General features: G+C 38.5%; 1 protein-coding gene across 4 annotated transcripts in view; it reads right to left on the reverse strand.

The window, feature by feature from the left end:
• The window catches only part of dync1i1a (dynein cytoplasmic 1 intermediate chain 1a), a 68959-nt gene that overhangs the window by 21225 nt on the left and 28519 nt on the right, over positions 1-19215 (reverse strand). For all 4 annotated transcript variants that reach the window (XM_079589753.1, XM_079589751.1, XM_079589752.1 and 1 more), the window contains 4 exons: positions 14560-14652; positions 10068-10230; positions 8565-8664; positions 8260-8385 (listed from right to left, as the gene is read on the reverse strand). In XM_079589753.1, coding sequence (XP_079445879.1) covers positions 8260-8385; positions 8565-8664; positions 10068-10230; positions 14560-14652 — 482 coding nt within the window. The remainder of the gene's footprint in view (positions 1-8259; positions 8386-8564; positions 8665-10067; positions 10231-14559; positions 14653-19215) is intronic.

Consider the following 19215-nt stretch of genomic DNA (forward strand, 5'->3'; position numbering starts at 1 on the left):
TCAACCCAACTTTGGGTCAAATATGGACAAACCCATATTTGACCCCCCAAAAAATTTCATTTACATTTTAAACCCAATGTTTGGGTTTGTCCATAGTTAGGTTTAAACAACCCAGCATTTTTTAGAGAGTAGTCTTTAAAAAGTCACCTTTTGCAAGAACTGATTTAAATGTATTAGCTTCTAATTTATTATGATTCCCACCCCTAACTACAGTATTATGGTAGAAATAAAATAGAAAGCAGATACTTGCAAGTTACTACACCGGCTGCAATAATACAATCAATGGACATCAAAAGCCAACATTTCAGTTAATAAATTGATTAGTATCTTTTAAGAGGTTGAAAAGTTTCACTCAAGTCTTGATTAGTCTGATTGCTATACCGCTGGAAAAGGATCTCTGTTCAGTGATTAATGATCAGTCAGTCCTGAATACTAACACAGAGACAGGGGAACATTGCTGCTTAAATACACGGCTATTTCAATCAGAGCCACAAGCCGACCTCTGAACCAAGTCTCTTTCTCTCTCTCTCCTATAGTCATGTGTCAGGGACACGCTCCCCAGACCAGCGCTTCATTACTGGGCTAATGAACATGAGCTGGGGTCACCACAACAAGAGGGTAATAACTCCACTATGAAGCCATTAATCAGAGACTTAATGAAGTATCGTAACCTGAAACTTCAGCTCAGGAGAGCCGTCCAGCCAACAGCCAATCACTGGCCTCTCCGCACACCACTGTTTTTATCAGACTCGGTATCATCACTGTCCTGCAGCAACCTCTGACGACAGCCTCGACCCCTCTGGTTTCTGTTCCTAAACATGCTAATTCTATAGCATAACAGATTCATTTTGAAAACAGGATAAGCTGATTTGTGTAAATGTATCTGTTCAATCGTTTACAAAACGTTACTGTCTTTGGACAACCAGTCTGACCTACTCCTGGTAGGGTTATTATTTTGTACTAACTACATGCTAACACTTTTGTTTAGGGTCCAATTCTCACTATTAATTATAGTTGCTTATTAGCATGCATATTATTAGGATAACTATTATTAACTGTAAATAAACAAAAACTGAAATAAAAATAAATTAAACCAAAATAGAAATATTTTAAATAAACAAAAAAAAAACTAAAATGATAAAAGCACACAACAAAATGACTAAAAAACGAATATTAAATTAACATGAAAACGAAAAATATAAAAATAAAATTCTAAATATTAATAAAACTAGAATAAAACTAAAAAACTAAAAATACACATGACTTGTTGGCAATACTGGATATTTTTTTAATCCCAAAATAATTTAATTTAAAACAAATTTAATAAATTAATGTTTCATTGGAAGTCATACAAAACAAACACTGAAATGTTAGTAAATTAAGCATGAGAAAATATGAAAAAATATATCAAACAGTAAGGTAAATATAAATTATATATAAAAGAGATTAAGGCAAAAAAATTGGAGGCATACATAATGTATGACAGTTTCTTGAAGGCAAAATCATGTGTGAAAATCACAAACTTACATTCTGTAGGCCCAAAGTATCTTTTTTGAAAAGGGTCAAAGAGGTCAAACCCCAAAAACCCAAAATAGTTTGTAATTTGAGCACGGGATGACAACGCCTTGCTATGGGGTAACACTGTAGTCGTCGCTTCACTCCATAAAGTTCAATGCACTGGACAATGCTGACACGACGTGAACGGGCCTTTAATGATGAATAACATGTCATAGGGCAATCTCAGTTTATAAAACATCAGATGTATTCTTCCCTCATTACTGTAACCACATAAATCCATAGAGACCTTTTGCTCCATAACGAAGCGCAGAGAAATATGACAAGTATTTGAAGTCTTTAAAGTCATAATCTAAACATGGCAAAGGCGCAAGACGCTGAGAGGAAACTGGATGAAAAGGCTGTATATTCACACCATATGGAGAGCGCAAGTTAAGATCTGTCTATCTTCGACGCATGGATTCTGAAACCACCGCCTGAGTTTTACTGGAAGCCCACAAACACTACTCGAGCGCTGTGCTCCACATGCTAGCTTTAGCTACTGGAATTAGCGCACTTTGTCCTATACAACTGTTGGCTGTGATCTTTTCAGTTCTGTAGTAGAATTGCAATGTGATAAATCCATTTCAGGTTTTAGTTTGTTCAAGGGAAGTTGGGATACATCTTTGTCTACTTTACACTGAACAAAAGGTATGTTGTATCAGAATGATTAAGTGAAAAGAATATGGATTATCATTTAATGTGCCAAATTTACTTCATACTCAAGGGTAAATGAAATAATACAAACAATGCTGGGTTGTTTTAACCCAATTTTGGGTCAAATATGGACAAACCCAAACGTTGGATCAAAAATGCAATTTAAAAATGTAACCCAATGGCTGGGTTTGTGCATATTTGACCCAAAATTGGGTTACAACAACCCAGCATTTTTTAGAGTGGTATCATGACCAATAAAATCATGGTAGTGACTTGGTACAGTAAATATTAGGAAGTTTCCTGTATGTTGTCCCCACCAAATTTCACAATTTCATCCAATTCACTGATTAAATAGAGAATATTTCACATTACAAGCTTAGCTTGACGTCTAACAACCCAAAGCTCGGATGAAAGTCATATAGAAAAGTCAAATGAAAGTGAAAAGACAATCCCACAACACCTTCCTGGTTTCACTGGGACTAAGTGCTTCGGACAAAATAACATCAATGGGAATGGTTCAGTATGGGATAATCCACAAGACTAACCCTGGCACGAGGAACACTCCCTCCTTTGTTGCCCCCTTTTCTTGCGGGCCGAAAGGGAAAAGAGGAGGAAAAAAAGTCGGAGCATTTGTCAGGGAGCAGATGACTGTGTAACAGACAGTACATTCACTGCCGCCTCCTCCTGAAGCACCACAATCATGTGGTTCTCAGCAAAGCTTATCAGCTCCAGATGCACTCCTCTGTCTTCCACCAGCATCCTTCGCTCCCTACCTCTTTTTTTCCCAAACGGCACCCCACGGATTTTGTCACTCTGCGGTTACTGGCACAGGCCTTGTAATACCATATCTCCGTTTCAGAGAACAATGGAGGAGAAGACAGTGAATGCGAGTAGTTTGATCGCTCTCTTTTACCTTCGGACGAGAGGAAAGAACTGTATTCTTAGCATAGTCAAAAATGCATGAAATGCAATTCTATACTTAATACTTTCATTTGATTTGGTAGTGCACTTATAAAAGTGAATTTGTTCCTCCTCAAAATACACAAATCTAAAGTTCTAAAACATCAACTTTCAATTTAGTCAACATGCTCTCAAATTCAGCTTGCTCCACAAACTTACATCACTCCACTTTAGACTGCATACACTTAAAGAGATATTTCACCCAAAAAACTGTCATTACTTACCCTCAAGTTCAAGGGTCACAGAACTCGATCCTGGAGGGCTGCTGTCCTGCAGAGTTTGACCAGGTCCAACACACCTGCCTAGTATGCCTAGTGAGACCTTGATTAGCTGGTTCAGGTGTGTTTAATTGGGGTTGGAGCTAAACTCTGCAGGACAGCGGCCCTCCAGGACCGAGTTTGGTGACCCCTGCTCAAGTTGTTCCAAACCCTTATGAGTTTCATTCTTTTATTGAACAGAAAAGAAGATATGTTGATATGAAGATATGAAGAATGTTGGTAACCAGATGGTTGACGGAAGCCATTGACTTCCATAGTAGGAAAAAAAATACTATGACAGTCAATGGCTACCGTCAACTGTCAGGTCACCAACATTCTTCAAAATATCTTCTTTCGTGTTCAACAGAAAAAATACACTCATACAGGTTTGGAACAACATGAGGGTGAGAAAATGACAGAATGTACATTTTTTTGGTGAACTATCCCATTAATTCCTAAATAAATCCTATAGACCTTCACTTTTGGCCTACAGTAAGTGCAACTACACAATTTCAAAATGGTCTAGTCAGTGGATTGCTAAAACGACTTTATATTTAGAGCGATTTTTCGAACTGTCTTTATCATTATAGTTATCGACCTTGGTGTGAACGGGCCTTAAGATGTTCATTTGAAAAGTCTCTATATTCTCTATGTCAGTGCGCACCGTTTCTGAACTCTCTGAAAGTTGCATTAGTAGTGTGTAGAAAGTAGCAGTTGTGGTAAGGGGGCGTCACATTTCCGAAACACGCTGGAAGCGGTTGATCAATCACAACACACTGATCCAGCCGACCAATCAGAGCACATTGTGCTTTTCAGAAGGAGGAGCTTCATAGAGACAGAGCGTTACTGACAGACTGGAAAGAGAGAAGCTGCAACAATGTCAAAAATAATGTTAATAGGCATAATAGGTCCTCTTTAAAAGAGATTAAAGACGCAACTTTAGCAAACTGTTACAGCTAATGTACAGTATTCTAATTAAAGCACTGATAAAAGCACCTAAAAAAAATAAAAAATAAAATAAAATTCGAAATAATCTAGTCAACCATCATGACCCATCCCCCTATCTACATTAATGCTTATTTGTGGATACAAGAGCCGGCAGTAAAACCATGGCGGACTGGAGGTCTCTGCTCTTCCTGTCTCAAAAGCTGTGAGTGGTTTTGAAGCCTTTCTACACTCAGCTTTATGAGCACATGCACCAGCATTATGCAGAGCGGGCATCTCTCCAAGCTCCTGCGAACACATCTTCCTCTGTGCCAGCGAGCCTCAGGCATCCAGCAGGGGTTCACACAGAGTCATCCTGGGTCAAAAATATAAATGATATCAATAAAATACAGGCGACGCAGATGAGGGCTGACAGTATCGGTGAGCAGTTTTTCGGGGTGTGCCCTTGATGTGGCGAGAGGCAGCCCACTTTAGAAGGTCATGTGATGTTGCTGGCGAGCTGGGCCTGCTGTGATGATGGGCCCGAAAGAACAGCAGAGAGCAGGGAGCCAAGATCACGCCACACAGAGCCCAACACAAACCAAAACCACCTCGCAAATATTCCACAACTGTCTGAACAGGAGTGGCCTTTTGTAACCATCCAGAGCCAGAGACACTGTGAAATGAAGAAGGAGAGGATAAAGACAAACACAAGCTGCGTTTCAAAACCTAGTGTGCTGTCTTCGTAGGCAGCATTTTTAAAGCGTTTTCCAGACGTGAAGTTTTAAAATGTAGGCTACCATTCAAAAGTTTGGGGTCAGGATGATTAAAAAAAATCGATACATTAAATTGATCAAAAGTGACAGTACATTTTTTTTACAATATTACAAAATATTCTATTTCAAATAAATGCTCTTCTTTTGAACTTTCGATTTATCAAAGAATTCTGAAAAAAGAAATAGTTTCCACAAAAATATTAATCAGTACAATGGTTTTCAACATTGATAATATGTTGTGTGTAATAATATGCAAGTGATATGGAGGTACATGTAGTATGTTCACTTATGAGAATCTGTGATGACTAGGATGCTGCCTAAGTAGGCAACGAGGCAGCTCACTGGGTTTTTGAACAGAGCTAGAGTGTGAGAAGAAGTAGAAGGAGAGAGAGAGATGGAGGGAGAGATGTAGCAAAAAGAGGTAAAGTTGGAACAGCAAAAAGAGAAAAGTGGGAGCCGGCGGTGCTGGAGGGGGGGTTTCTGAAGTATCCAGCACATGAAAGTTGCGGCTGTGGGTAAATCTGGAAAAACGACTGCAAAACTGCTGAACTCCGCCGTACGGCCTGCCAAAAGTGAGGGAAGCCGCAAAGGGAGAATAGGAGGGGAGAAGAAGAGAGGAGAGGAGCGTGTGGGGGATGAGTGTATGGCTCTTGTATGCGTGTACCTCAGAGGGAATAGGATCAGTGTGGTTTGGAAAGGTTAAGCGGCAGAACATGCTCGCACATTAAGAGCCATCAGATTCCCGGGCTAGTGAGAGGGGAGCACCACCGTTTAGAACAGAGCCCAGAGCGAAAAACTATATCTCGGCAAATTGGCCCAACATCTTTCATCCTCAGCCAATGGCAAAATGTTTGGAGATCCTGCGCTTCTCTCTCCATTTCTCTCCTCATGATGAAAAAGGGATGCTTGAACCTCAGGACACACTGAAGGAAAGCTGTGAAATGTCATTGTGTGTTATTCATCTTGTATTTATATGTACTTTCTATACGTCCCATCTTTTCTGTAGCCACTGAGCTGTAGACTACAGAAGGACGGAGTGAGGAAGGTCAAAGTGAGTCAATCAAATACATAAGAGCACTTTTTACAAATACCATACATTTTAGTGTCCCGTATACTTTTTTTATCTGCTAAAAAAATAGCTAAAAAAAGGGAAAATATATATTTTTTAAGTTTCAGGGGTGATTTTTTTTTTAAAGGTGCCAAATTAATAAAATGTATATCTAGAAAACTTCTCTTATGATTCCCGTCATACAGACCTTAAATCTCTCAGAATGGCAACAGGAATTTTACAAAGCATTTCTAAACCAGTGGCCAAAAACCTTGTAAGACACTGATGCCCTGATTAATTACCAATGAATCTAATTAGTGTAACCTTGAAAAAGTAAGGGATAAATCTTAAAGTTTCTGTAATTTACAGTTACTTCTGATGTAATCGCATTAAATACTGTACAGACATTTATTACAGAAATGTCTCTCTATAGAACAATTCTATATAAAAACAATAATGGATTAAAATGTTTTTAATGTAACCTTCTCCCTTTACACACTTTGGTCAGTTCAAGAATAATTTATGCAAATATTGTTTATTTAAAAAAAATCAAAAAGTGCAGTTTTGTGTCTGTCCTTGTATTGTTCAACTGGTCGAGGTTGATATGGGATTTGGAAAGTAATACTTTTTAGAGAGAGTAATTAGTACAGCAATCTATTTAACTGTTGAATATGTAATTAGTAGCTAGTAATAAATTACTTTTTTAGAGTAACTTTCAATTATATTAAGTCAATGAGAAAAAAATAAAATTTATTTTATATATAAATATGAAAAGTCTGATGTTTTTGAACATGTGTTAATATGGCATGTCTGAGTATGCTTGAGTTGTAAGTGTGTGAGTAAACGAGCATGTGTGTGTGTGAGAGGCGCTGGGCATTGGAAAAGCGACACATGCACGAGCAGTCCGTGTGGGTGGGCAAACATATGCGGCTGTTAGGATTAGGAAGTGGTAAGCCACATCTTTTTATTACAGAAATGTCTCTCTAATATCTCTCCCTCGCACCAGGCTGTCGCCTCCCAGACTTGCTTACTTGGTCGTCTCCCTGAAAAGGCTCCCAACCCAGAGTCTTTTATAATTAGCGTCAAAACCGACACCAGATATGTTTTACACACAAACCACAGGATTTTTTTGGCCTGACCCAAGCGGACACACACCGTAATAAGGTGCTCGGTTCCGCTGCGGTACTCCAAGGCCAGCATGCACCTTTAATTAAATATCACCTTACACTCATTTAAATCAATGTCGTCATCTGAAGTGGTACGCTCCATTAGACCTCCCTTTTATTGAAGCTACCACTTCCTTTATCATGGCTTTCCAATTAGGTCGTTTTGGTATGCATTTATTGTGAAGTGCTTAGAATACCATGCGTATATACAGTACTAGTGAGCTTCTTACTGCACAGTATGCACTACCTGCTGCCTACAATATTTTTTAAACAGTATGCAATATATAGCATGTAATGATAAACATAACGATTAATATATAATTGAATAATTAAATTAAAATAAATGATTATTTTCCATTTTAATCTAAATTTGTGTAAAATGTCTTAACTTTGTGCAGCACAAGTAAAAAAAAATGATTAAAAGGTGTTATTAATATCTATGTTCACTTGATATACTACGTGAATCAAGTCAAAGTGCATATATTGCACATTCTGAAAATGCAAGAGGTCATTTCAAGGGGTCTAGAGTTTTTTAAAGTATAAATAGTGCAAGTAGGATGTGATGTGGGGTCTGTAAATTCTGTCATTTACTCACCCTCGTGTTTCCAAACCTTAACAAACAAGAAACATTAACAAGATATTTGTAGAAATTCGCTTTTTTATATATATATACGGTACAATAGAAGTCAATAGTCACCAAAACTGTTTGGAAAATTCTTCCAAATATGTTCTTTTGAGATGAGTTCTGCAGAAAGTCATACCGATTTGGAACAACATAACGGTGAGTAAATGATCACAGAATTTTTATTTTTGGCCGTACTATCCCTTTAACACTCTCCGGCACTCCTTTAATATTCTGTGTGACGTGATTTTTGGAGGGTAAGAGTGTAAAGTCGTGCTGTGTTAAGGGTTTTCACCTGGCAGTGGTAGATGTACTCTGGTGTGGTCTTCTTGAATTTCATATTCCACACCAAAGCCACACCGTCTGGCTCATGAGGAGCGTCCTCATTGTTGTTGTAGGAGGCCACCAAGAGCTCAGGGTACTGGAAATATGGAAAGATGAAGAGAAGATAGTGAGGGCAGGAGAAAGATGTGAGAGAGAGAACAGAGAAGAGGATGAGAATGATAAAGCTGACTGAGAGACAGAGCGAGGGAAGATTCCCCCTTTTAAATGAACAGGTGTTGACATCGAGGGAGAGGTCAGAGAGGGAGGTCAGTCTACCTGAGGGGACCAGTCCAGACAGGTGATGACCCGATGCTTTGACCAGTGCTCATCATAGAACAGACGATTGAGAGAGAGACTGGAGCCGCCCTGCAGATCTCTGAGAGAGGGAGAAACTGATAACATGAGCTTTGGGCTTTTAATACACACTTATCTATATACGATAGTAATTCAACCATATCATAACATATATATACATATATCAATATTAATTAAAGCAAATCAAAAATGATATACATCCCAGTTCAAAAGTTTGGGGTCGGTAAGATTTTTTATGTTTTTTGGAAAGAAGTCTCTTATGCTCACTAAGGCTGCATTTATTTGAACAAAAATAAAGTAAAAACAGTTATATTGTGAAATATTATTACAATTATATATATTTATATTTTCTATTTGCTTTAACTACTAATATATATATATCTAAATGTATATATGTGTGTGTGTATATTATGGTGTATCAAAATACTTTCAAATATATAAAAATATAATTTTGTATAATCTATTTATATAAAAAAGTACATAAATGTAAAAAGAAAACAATTTCATAAAAATAACAGTGTGTTTGTATTACCTATACAGAAGAGCAAAATGAAAGCTTGTTAATAGATGACATACTTACGCAAGAATTTCTTTGAAGAACAATGTACGCACACACACGCGCGCACGCACACACACACACACACACACACACACACACACACACACACACACACACACACACAGACACACAGACACACACACACACACACACAGACACACAGACACACACACACAGACACACACACACACACACACACACACACACACACACACACACACACACACACACACACACACACACACACACACACACACACACACACACACACACACACACACACACACACACACACACACACACACACACACACACACACACACACACACACACACACACACACACACACACACACACACACACACACACACGAGTCTTCTATTGTTTTCCTATTAGCCTAATTATAAATACTACTGACTAGCACAAACGCTACCTAATTTAGCAATTTTTATCTCACTGAATTCAGAAAATAAAAACAAAAAAAAGGTTGAAAATACACTACAAATGTGATCATTTCAACAGGCTTTTATGACACTGACTGGAGCAACCTACACATCCATTGCATATTTTTTTTAATTATGTAAACATTACAGTAAATTAGCATAATATACAAATCTGACTGCATCCAGATGATTTAAGCAGTTTATGGATTTGAAATGATTTTGATTCCATTTCGTGAAGATTCATTTGGATGTCATTGTTGTCAACCTTCTCACATAAATTACATTTCACAACAATCAAGTTTGTTTTAATATAACCATGAATGATTTATAATTTATGATTGTTGTTAAATGAAATGTTTAATATAAAATTTAAATATATAATATAATATAATATAAAAGCAATGTTTATAATAAAAAAAAATACCCAGAAATCCTGTTTTTGTGTTCTCAGCACATTCTCACCCCTCTTTATCCTCCAGGTCTCGTCCGCTGTAGTCGAAGAAGACGTTGGAGTCCTCAGCTAAAGCTCTCTCCATCACACGAATACTGCGGTCAAAGAAGATGAGGAACTCCTCCGAGTGCAGAACCTGCTGTTTCTCTTCCTCCGTCAGCTCCCGCGGGTGGCCTGATGCACACGCCAGACAAAACACAACAAAATGAAGACGTAAACACAGCTGCAGAGTAAATAAACACGGAACAGGCCTTGTGTTTTAATACACAAACACACAAAAGCACATGTCACGACCGCAGCGATGGCCTACGTGTTTATACCTACTACTTACATACAATAACACTAACAAACGGATCTAACCACAGACAAAATCATGGCTGTACAGCATAACGATGAGCAGTAACTGTACAAACTGAACCTAAACAAACTCGCCCGCATTCTTTTTCCTGACTCCCAACAAGCTTTGAAGGTAGTTAAGCCAATTAGAAGGGAGATATGGGCGTAAAAAACAACAAACAAACAACTAAATGAATAAGCAAATACATTAGCGAACACACACGGCTCTTAGTACATCTTTCCATAATGACAACACGCCCCGTTTTTCTCCTCCTTTTTTGATGTTATTGCGTTTCTCTATTTTCTCCCAGACTATTAGGGGCCCGTTCCTTTGATCCGAGCCCACTTGATTTGCGTGCCTTTTTTGATGACTCATAAGGAAGACAAAAGCGTGATCAAAGTCAGCGTGGAGTCAAAGCCCTCATGTGCTTTCACAGTCTGCCTCTGTCCAGCCTCCCTCTAGTTATTTACCCTGTACACTTGCACAAAGAATGCACTCTCCACTCGCTTTGAAGTCCACTTGCTGGGGTCTAGTGACATTAAAGTTCGATCAGGCCTGACCCAGAATGCCGCGGCCCGATAAGCCCAGCCCCCAGCCAGTGAGAATGCCATCTGATACGGCTGCGGGGTCACACGCGAGTGGCCACTCAACGCTCCGCTGATCCTGTTTGGTGACTTTGGGAATTTGACGTGTGGGAGGCCCAAACAACGACTAGTAACATCAGCACAGGTAGGAACAAAAGTGATTTGTACAGTAGTGGAACTATTTGAATCATTGCTTTAAAGAAGACCTGTTAAAAAAAGGGTTTTAATTAGGGATGCACAGATATGAACATTTTGTCAGATACCGATAACCGATAATTCTTTATATTTGAACGTCAATAACCGATATATTAGCCAATAAATCTAAATCCAAATTTTTATATAATTTTTGAGAGCTTGATTACAAAAGCGAAAGTCTCACCATTAAAAGCCATGTCCCAAGCACACCATTTTAATGTTCTCATTATTTAATCTATGCATTTATATAGGGATGCACCAATATGAACATTTTGGTCGATACCGATAACCGATAATTCTTTATATTTGAAAGCCGAGGACCGATATATTGGCCTATAAATCTAAATCCACATTTTTATATCATTTTTGAGAGCCTGATTACAAAAGCGAAAGTCTTACCATTAAAAGCCATGTCCCAAGCACACCATTTTAATGTTCTCATTATTTAATCTATGCATTTATATAGGGATGCACCAATATAAAAATTTTGGTCGATACCGATAACCGATAATTCTTTATATTTGAACGCCAATAACCGATATATTGGCCAATAAATCTAAATCCAACTTTTTATATAATTTTTGAGAGCCTAATTACAAAAGCGAAAGTCTCACCATTAAAAGCCATGTCCCAAGCACACCATTTTAATGTTCTCATTATAATTTTATGCAACATACAGTAATGACAGACTTGTGCTGCACTTTACTGTATTTTCCTTTTTGAAGTGATTTCAGTCATATTTCAAGCAATTCAAAAGCATAATGGCGAACAGTGCGCATCTGAGGCGTCTCAGCTTAAGGAAATACACCATTATTTATCGTCTTTAATATACTGGCCAAACTGTCTTATTGGGCCGATAATGATAACATCATAAATGTACATATACTGTATCGGCCGATACCGATATGGTGGCCGATATATCGTGCATACCTAGTTTGAATGCTTGAATGTTCAAAAGAACACATTATTTTTCACATATTTGACATTTTTGCAGCTCCACTCTTCCCAGTCTGTCAGTAACGCTCTGGGGTGCGTTTCCCAAAAGCATCATTAGCCAACAACTTGTGTGGTTGGAACAAGCAGTTTCTAGATTACATGACATAATAAATCCTAATCTTGAGCAAAATAAGCAAGCTGACATTCAGTATAATCTATATATTATATTTAGAATAAATATAAATGTAATTTACATCTTTTAGTTTGTCAAGATATTTAAAGCGTCATTTTTGAAGAATGCGCATGTGTGAACGTGCTCTACCACATAAGAACGAGCCTATGATTTAATCTGGAAATAAAGCAAAATAACTGAGAAAAATGAGAAATAGTCCATGCCATGTTCGTAATTTATAGCAACAAATTTAGCATTCATTAGATCTCAATCAGATTCATTAAAGAAAGTAATTAATCCACCACCTGCGTGACATCATTAACCAACGTGGTTGAACGACCATTTTGCGACAATCCGGTTTCGGGAAACAGTCGTGACTGGCTAGGTGATTTTTTTCAACGATGCCTCGTACTATGGTAGTAAAGTTACGTCGCTGTACGGGAAACGCACCTCTGTTTAGTTCCTGTCTCTATGAAGCTCCTCCTTCTGAAAAGTGTAATGTGCACTGATTGGTCGACTGGACCAGTGTGTTGTGATTGGTCAAACTTACCATAACCTTGAGTTTCAACACGGAAATTATTTAAATGAGGAATTTTGTGATGTGTTTGTTCCCGGAAGAAAACTCAAGACTACAATGGAGGCGTTTCAGGGAGTTCAGAAACAGTGACACTGAAATAGAGAATAACTCACTTTTTTAAGGACTTAAGGACTTGCAGAATGTTTTTTCATGCTCAAACAGCAACATTACACACTAAAGAAGTTGAAAATGTAAAAAAGCATGATAGGTCTTCTTTAAATGACCTTTTTGGGAATCTTGTGTCACTGTAAATGAGTTAAATCTGTAAGATACACACATTGCTTCACTGGCGGAAGGTTTTACATCGAATGGCTTGCATAACAGTGCAAGCTGTAAATCTCATGGCAAATTATTAGAGGTGCTACGTCATGTTAATAAACCCCTCAATGTCATGTCACTCCACCCATGGCTCATTAACCGCTAACAGGATGCATTTCCCTTTGAAACATCAAACGAAGGCCACAATAAAATTCCAGCTATGCCAACACAGAAGGAATTGCCCTGTGGAACAGCCACACTGAATGTCATTTTAGTCAGTCTGGGTAATTTATCTACAAATCTGTTATGGTTTCTATTGGCACTTATGGAACATGTGTGCAGAACATGCGTCTCAACGCCAGGATTTACTGTAAAGAGACGTCTCTCTCGTGGAGTCTGAACTGAGCAGATGTTGTTCCGTGTAACATCCGACATACAGAAGTCAAATGTGCTAAATTTGTGCCAGGTGGAGCTGTTGGTGTAGGGAACACGTTTTATAACAGAGCAACTTCCCACACACCTTTACTATCTGAATAAGGGCACACCACTTCTATTTTTTTTCATTTTACTTTTTATTATTATTAATACAACAGGCTAACCTTAACACTAAAAGAATGTTCTGGATTTAATTTAGTATTGTTTTTATTATAATATAACATAATATAATATAATATAATAATATTTGGGTAACACTTTAATAAGGTTTCATTATTTAACATGAACTAACGTTAATAAATGCTGTAGAAGTATTGTTTATTCTTAGTTCCTTAGCTAATGTTAACTAATGAAACCTTATTAAAGTGTTACCCAAATATTATTATATTATATTATATTTGTTAACATTGTGAACTAACATGAACATGAACATTTATATGAACTAACATTAACAAAGACTGTAACAAATGTACTGCTCATTGTTAGGTCATGTTGGTACATTAACTAATGTTAAGAAATGAGACCTTATTGTAAAGTGTAACCAATATTTGTAATAGCTTTATTAATATGAATCAAACATTTAGTTTAAAGGTAATTATAATTACTCATTTTAACCATAGGTCTAAAAGAAAAAGTTTTACTTAAAATTTTTTTTTTATTGAATATGGTTCATGTAAACTCCACTACAGTTCGCTGCTTATATGAATGCAATCATACTAAATAGGGGAAGTGAATCGCTATTGATGACGTATGATTCGATAAATCTGTGTTTGTGTCCTCACTCACTTTCCTAACAAGCGTGACTGGCGTACTACAAGCAGAGAGAATATGCTCACCTTCAGCAGAAATGGAAATTAAATGAAAACGCACCGTGGTTTGGACCCAAATAGTATAACGTGAAGTCAGAGTAAGAGGGATCAATCAAACTCGAGTTTGGACCAGGCATTCGAACCTGGAGTGTGTAAGCACCGTTAGCTAACCAAGCAAATGCACTCAGACCCACTCTTACCTTCTTTTGTTTCCTTGCTTTCTTCCTCTTCCTGCAGGTCAGTTTCTGGGCCGGCTTTCGGCTCTGTGACCTCTTCATCCTCCTCTTCATCTTCTGAAAAGACACACACAAAAGGTCACGTTCAGTTTCTGTTCTATGACACCTGCTAAAACTTCACCGCCTCCCTGTGTGACCCACCCCGAGACCCGTAATAATAGCTTACAGATCGGTGTCTGATATACTGACTCCGAGAGCGATAGACTTCCACAATCAGACTCTTTGCTAATCAGATGCGCTCAACTCAACGGCTTGTTTTGGATCAACACGGCCTGTTGTTTTTTCGGTTCGATGGGGATTTGCACAGCTGCTTTTTCACAACCGTGAGCTCCAGAGAAACAACACAGTCAGTTAAAAAGACACTTCCCTCAGGTCCCTAAGAACATGTGTGCTACACGTGTGCGTTGAGTTTATGAATCCAGAGGTCCGCTCATGGAAAGGCACAGATACCCCACAGGAAGGGGAGCTGGTGAGTGGCGTGGCCTCTTTCTGCACTCGATCAACCCCCCAAACCCCCCCGAACGCCTGTCCCGGGGCCCCCCAGGCCCTGAAGTCTCACCCCTTAATTAACCTAGTCACCCCAGTCAAAGACCCCGGCCTAGTGCTACCCGCTCTCAGCCACCTGCTACGCCGTCCGTACCCCTCCTCGGCCCTGAAGTGCTGGCCATGTGTTCCTAACCTTGCCCCATGCCTACAGATGGCGAGAAGGATGACGCTTAACACCCTCAGAGGCACCTGTAGATGGGGCACACACACAGTCACGCTAGCATACACACAGAGCTCTGTGGGATTGTTTTCTTGTTGAACCCCAGTGGCGGAGGTTAATTATCCGAGGTCGGGCTGACAGTGGGTGCCCAGTCTGCAGAAGGAAGTGATCCCATCGTGCCAGACGTGTTGCTGCTGACTCTCAACACCAGTGTATTTGTGTTCACACCAGTTAGGGAGGAGGCAAGGGCCTGGAGGCGCGCTCAACAATGATTTAAGCATTGCAAGAATGCAGTCGCTAACATTGTTGTGAATTATGCTGTAGTATGACAGATTTGCCGCCTTATTGGTGTTTAATCTCAAACAATAATGTTTTTTTCGTATATTTATTTTTACCGAATGGGTTCTGGAAGGAAAAATAAAATTGTAGTGAAAGCTAGCCATAATGCACACTACCATTTAAAAGTAAATAGTTAAAAAAGCAGCACAACTGTCTGTTTTTAACACTGATAATATTAAGAAATGCTTCTTGAGCATCAAATCAGTATATTACAATTTCTGAAGGATCATGTGACACTTACGACTGGAGTAATGATACTGAAATTCAGCTTTGATCACAGGATTAAATTATATTTTAAAAATATATCCAAAAAGAAAACGGCTAAATTGCAACAATATTTGAAAACGATATTTTGGATTTTTCTAGGTTTTTTTGCCCAATCGGAACCAAACCAAATCGCAATTTCGATTCATGTCCACGGCGGGACGTCAAAACGTTAAAAGTTTTTACGCATGTGCTTAAAGGCCTTAAAGCGTTTAAACCCCCTTAATTACTGCTTGCAGCTTTATATTTTTTTAAAGTAAATACACCACTTTTTATTTTCAGTCAATAGGAACCAAAACTGTAACCAAAATATCTTCGTTTATATTCTGCATACAGGTTTTGAAACGACATAAGTGTGAGTAAATTATGACATAATTTTTGGGTGGACTATCCCTTTAAAGAGAAGTCCCTTCAAGAACAAATAAAAGTTTACATCTGTTCTTCATTTGCATCAAATTAAATATGGCATCTACCTTCCTTGACTAGGTGCACACTAAACGTTCATTCCCTCAAGTTTTTGCTTTGAATACAATGTGGATAGAATATAAAATCTATGTTGAATTCATAATAATTGAATGCTTTGTGTTAATACAGTATGTTATTGTGATTTAAATCCATTGCATATGAGTGTAAGCACTGAGACAATTGATTCCCCAGAGGTTGAATGTGGATCACTGATGTGAGCCGAGTCTGGCCAGGAGCAAGTGTGGTTTAGCTGCTGAATACGACTGAGCTTCTGAGCCAGAGACCAGCGGGGAAGAGAGGAGTCCTTAGACTCAGACAGGCAGCCAGCCAGCCCAGGCCGACCACAACAACATGGCCTACTCTGGCCTTCTTTCTCTCTCTCCCTCTCTCATCTGTTTTTGCCCTGTGAGGAAAGAAAGATCCCTGCCATTCATTTTCAGTTTGTTCCTTCCCTCTGGGGCCTGACAGAAAATAGCACAGGCAGAGAACGGGACACCTCTTGCATACCAGAAGACCCACATGCTAGACAGACTATGTCAGAAGGTTTTGGATCAGGATGTCCAAGTGTAGAGCAGGACGTGACCTGATATAACCAGGACTAGAGGAAAGTCAGCCACCAGAAGTGTTGACCACACAGACGGAGGACAAAGCAACAACAGTCCTGATTCATGGTTGTGGTCCAAAGGTTCGCAAACAACGTTCAAGAGGCTCGCAATATATCAGCAGATCCCTGTGGCTTCCTGCCTAAAAGAGTGTTTTCGTGACACCCCATATCGCTCTGCAAAACATCAACACTGCGGGCCAAATCCCAGGGAACTTTCAAACCAATTTGTAAATTAAATGATGCCCTTAAATCCATTTTTAATGCATCAGACCTTCCCATCCACGTCAAAATGTTTATTTGCGCTTCCCATGAGGTGACGGCAACCCACATGGCGTCAAGGGATCGGTTGGACGGCTTGAAAGCGAGGAAGAGAAGGACAAACGAGACAGCTTTAACACGCTCTACCCTGGTGCTTAATACGGGTTCACTCAGTGGGAAGGAACATTAGGAACCATCTCCCCTGTTCACCAGGTTGATGAAACTCTGGACGTGCCCTGCAAGGTAATAACATCCCCCTCTATCTTACCTGCCTTCAATCTCCTCTCAGTTCCCTCAAGCTGCTCGGAGCAATTCAAATCCATCGCTTGTCAAGCTGCTAGTTGTAATGACCAACACAGCAGCCGCATCTATCAAAACAGGACTTCCATCCTTAAAGCGACAGGCTTATCTCAGGGTGTAGGACTCAAGACATCCCAGCTAATTAACTGCTTAATTAGGCACCAGAAATGGCTATTTGTGCAACAGTTGGGTGCAGGGTGTGTGAAAGATTAGTTCTGCTTATCACATATTAGAGTCGCAGTGGAGACACGAAAAGGTTTGATTCGCTGTAGAGGGTGCGAGAGCGAATGTCTCTGAATGTGGTAAAGAGGATCTTAGCGCTTCCCGCTGTTAAGACACTGCACGCGATATTCCAGATGCAAATGGTTCACAGATGGACGTGGTCTTGGAAACATCAGAGTTACGGTGCACTTGTCAGGCTCACACTTCCATTCAGTTTTCATGATGGTAAAGCATCTTAAACTGGGTTCATTTGAGATCGGTGATTCTCCTAGGCCAGTGGTTGACAACCTATATGGTCACAGATTAAGGGATGTAGAATATGGTCATGCAGAATAAGGCATTAATATGTGCTTTATAAGTACTAATAAACAGCCAACATCCTAGAAATATGCATACTAATAAGCAACTAGTTTATAGTGAGAATTGGACCCTAAAGACTTACCAGTAAACTAAGAAACTGTCGATATAGTTAAATTAATTTTGTGATTCCAGAAGTTTCAAAAACTGCAGGTTCAGATTTAATATTATTACCTTTTTTTATTTATTTTTTATAAATAATTAAAATGATTATTAACATGAAATATTAATTATTATTAGATTAATTTATCAATAATAATATTAATAGTAATAACATGAGTAATAACTAATAATATTATTACATTACATTAACATAATTACATTACATGATAAGTATATTAATTAATTATATGTTGTATTATTATATCACAATATTAATTATATTATTAATAATAATATATATAATTATAAGTTATCATGCGGCCACTTTAAAGGTTCGTGGAGAACCACTGTCCTAGACTTTTACAGTTTAATTTAATATATTTCTGTAGCACTTTTGATACATTTCTGAAATAAGTAAAATAATAAATTTTAAAAATCATGATTAATCGTATGATTTATGTTTTTTTAAGAAAGCAGAATTACAGTAATGTCAAATTATCGGATTAAATATATAATATATATTTTATGTGAATAAAGTTACTGTCGAATATGAATTAGTGTTAACAGTCTTTAAAATATAATAATAAAATAATTACATAAAAAAAGCTCTCAAGTTTTCCGCAGACCCCCTGCAGCCCGTCATCGACTAGTCGGCCCTCATTGTCACACAGAAGAGCTTTGAGCACCTCTATAAGAGGCACGTGGCATGGTATAAAGGAGTATAGTGGTGAAAAAATGCCGCCAAAAGCAGTATAAGATGCCATCGATTAAACAGAAGAAGGATGCGCCTCAGTCTTTCATCCAGCATTTTATTGGACCAAGCTGCACAGCTCCAGGCCTCTGGATTGGGATATGGAGATGATTAGACAATCAAAAAATCCCCTCATCTGACAAGTGGGGATTTTTTTTTCTGTCTGTGAGAAGGCAGAGGGTGTTTGTTTTCCTCAAGGCCTCTGAAACACAGAGAGAAATTGAACTGAAGGGCCAAGGGTATTTCCATATG

The sequence above is a fragment of the Phoxinus phoxinus genome (assembly GCF_949152265.1).
Source record: "Phoxinus phoxinus genome assembly, chromosome: 19".
Lineage (NCBI taxonomy): Eukaryota > Metazoa > Chordata > Actinopteri > Cypriniformes > Leuciscidae > Phoxinus > Phoxinus phoxinus.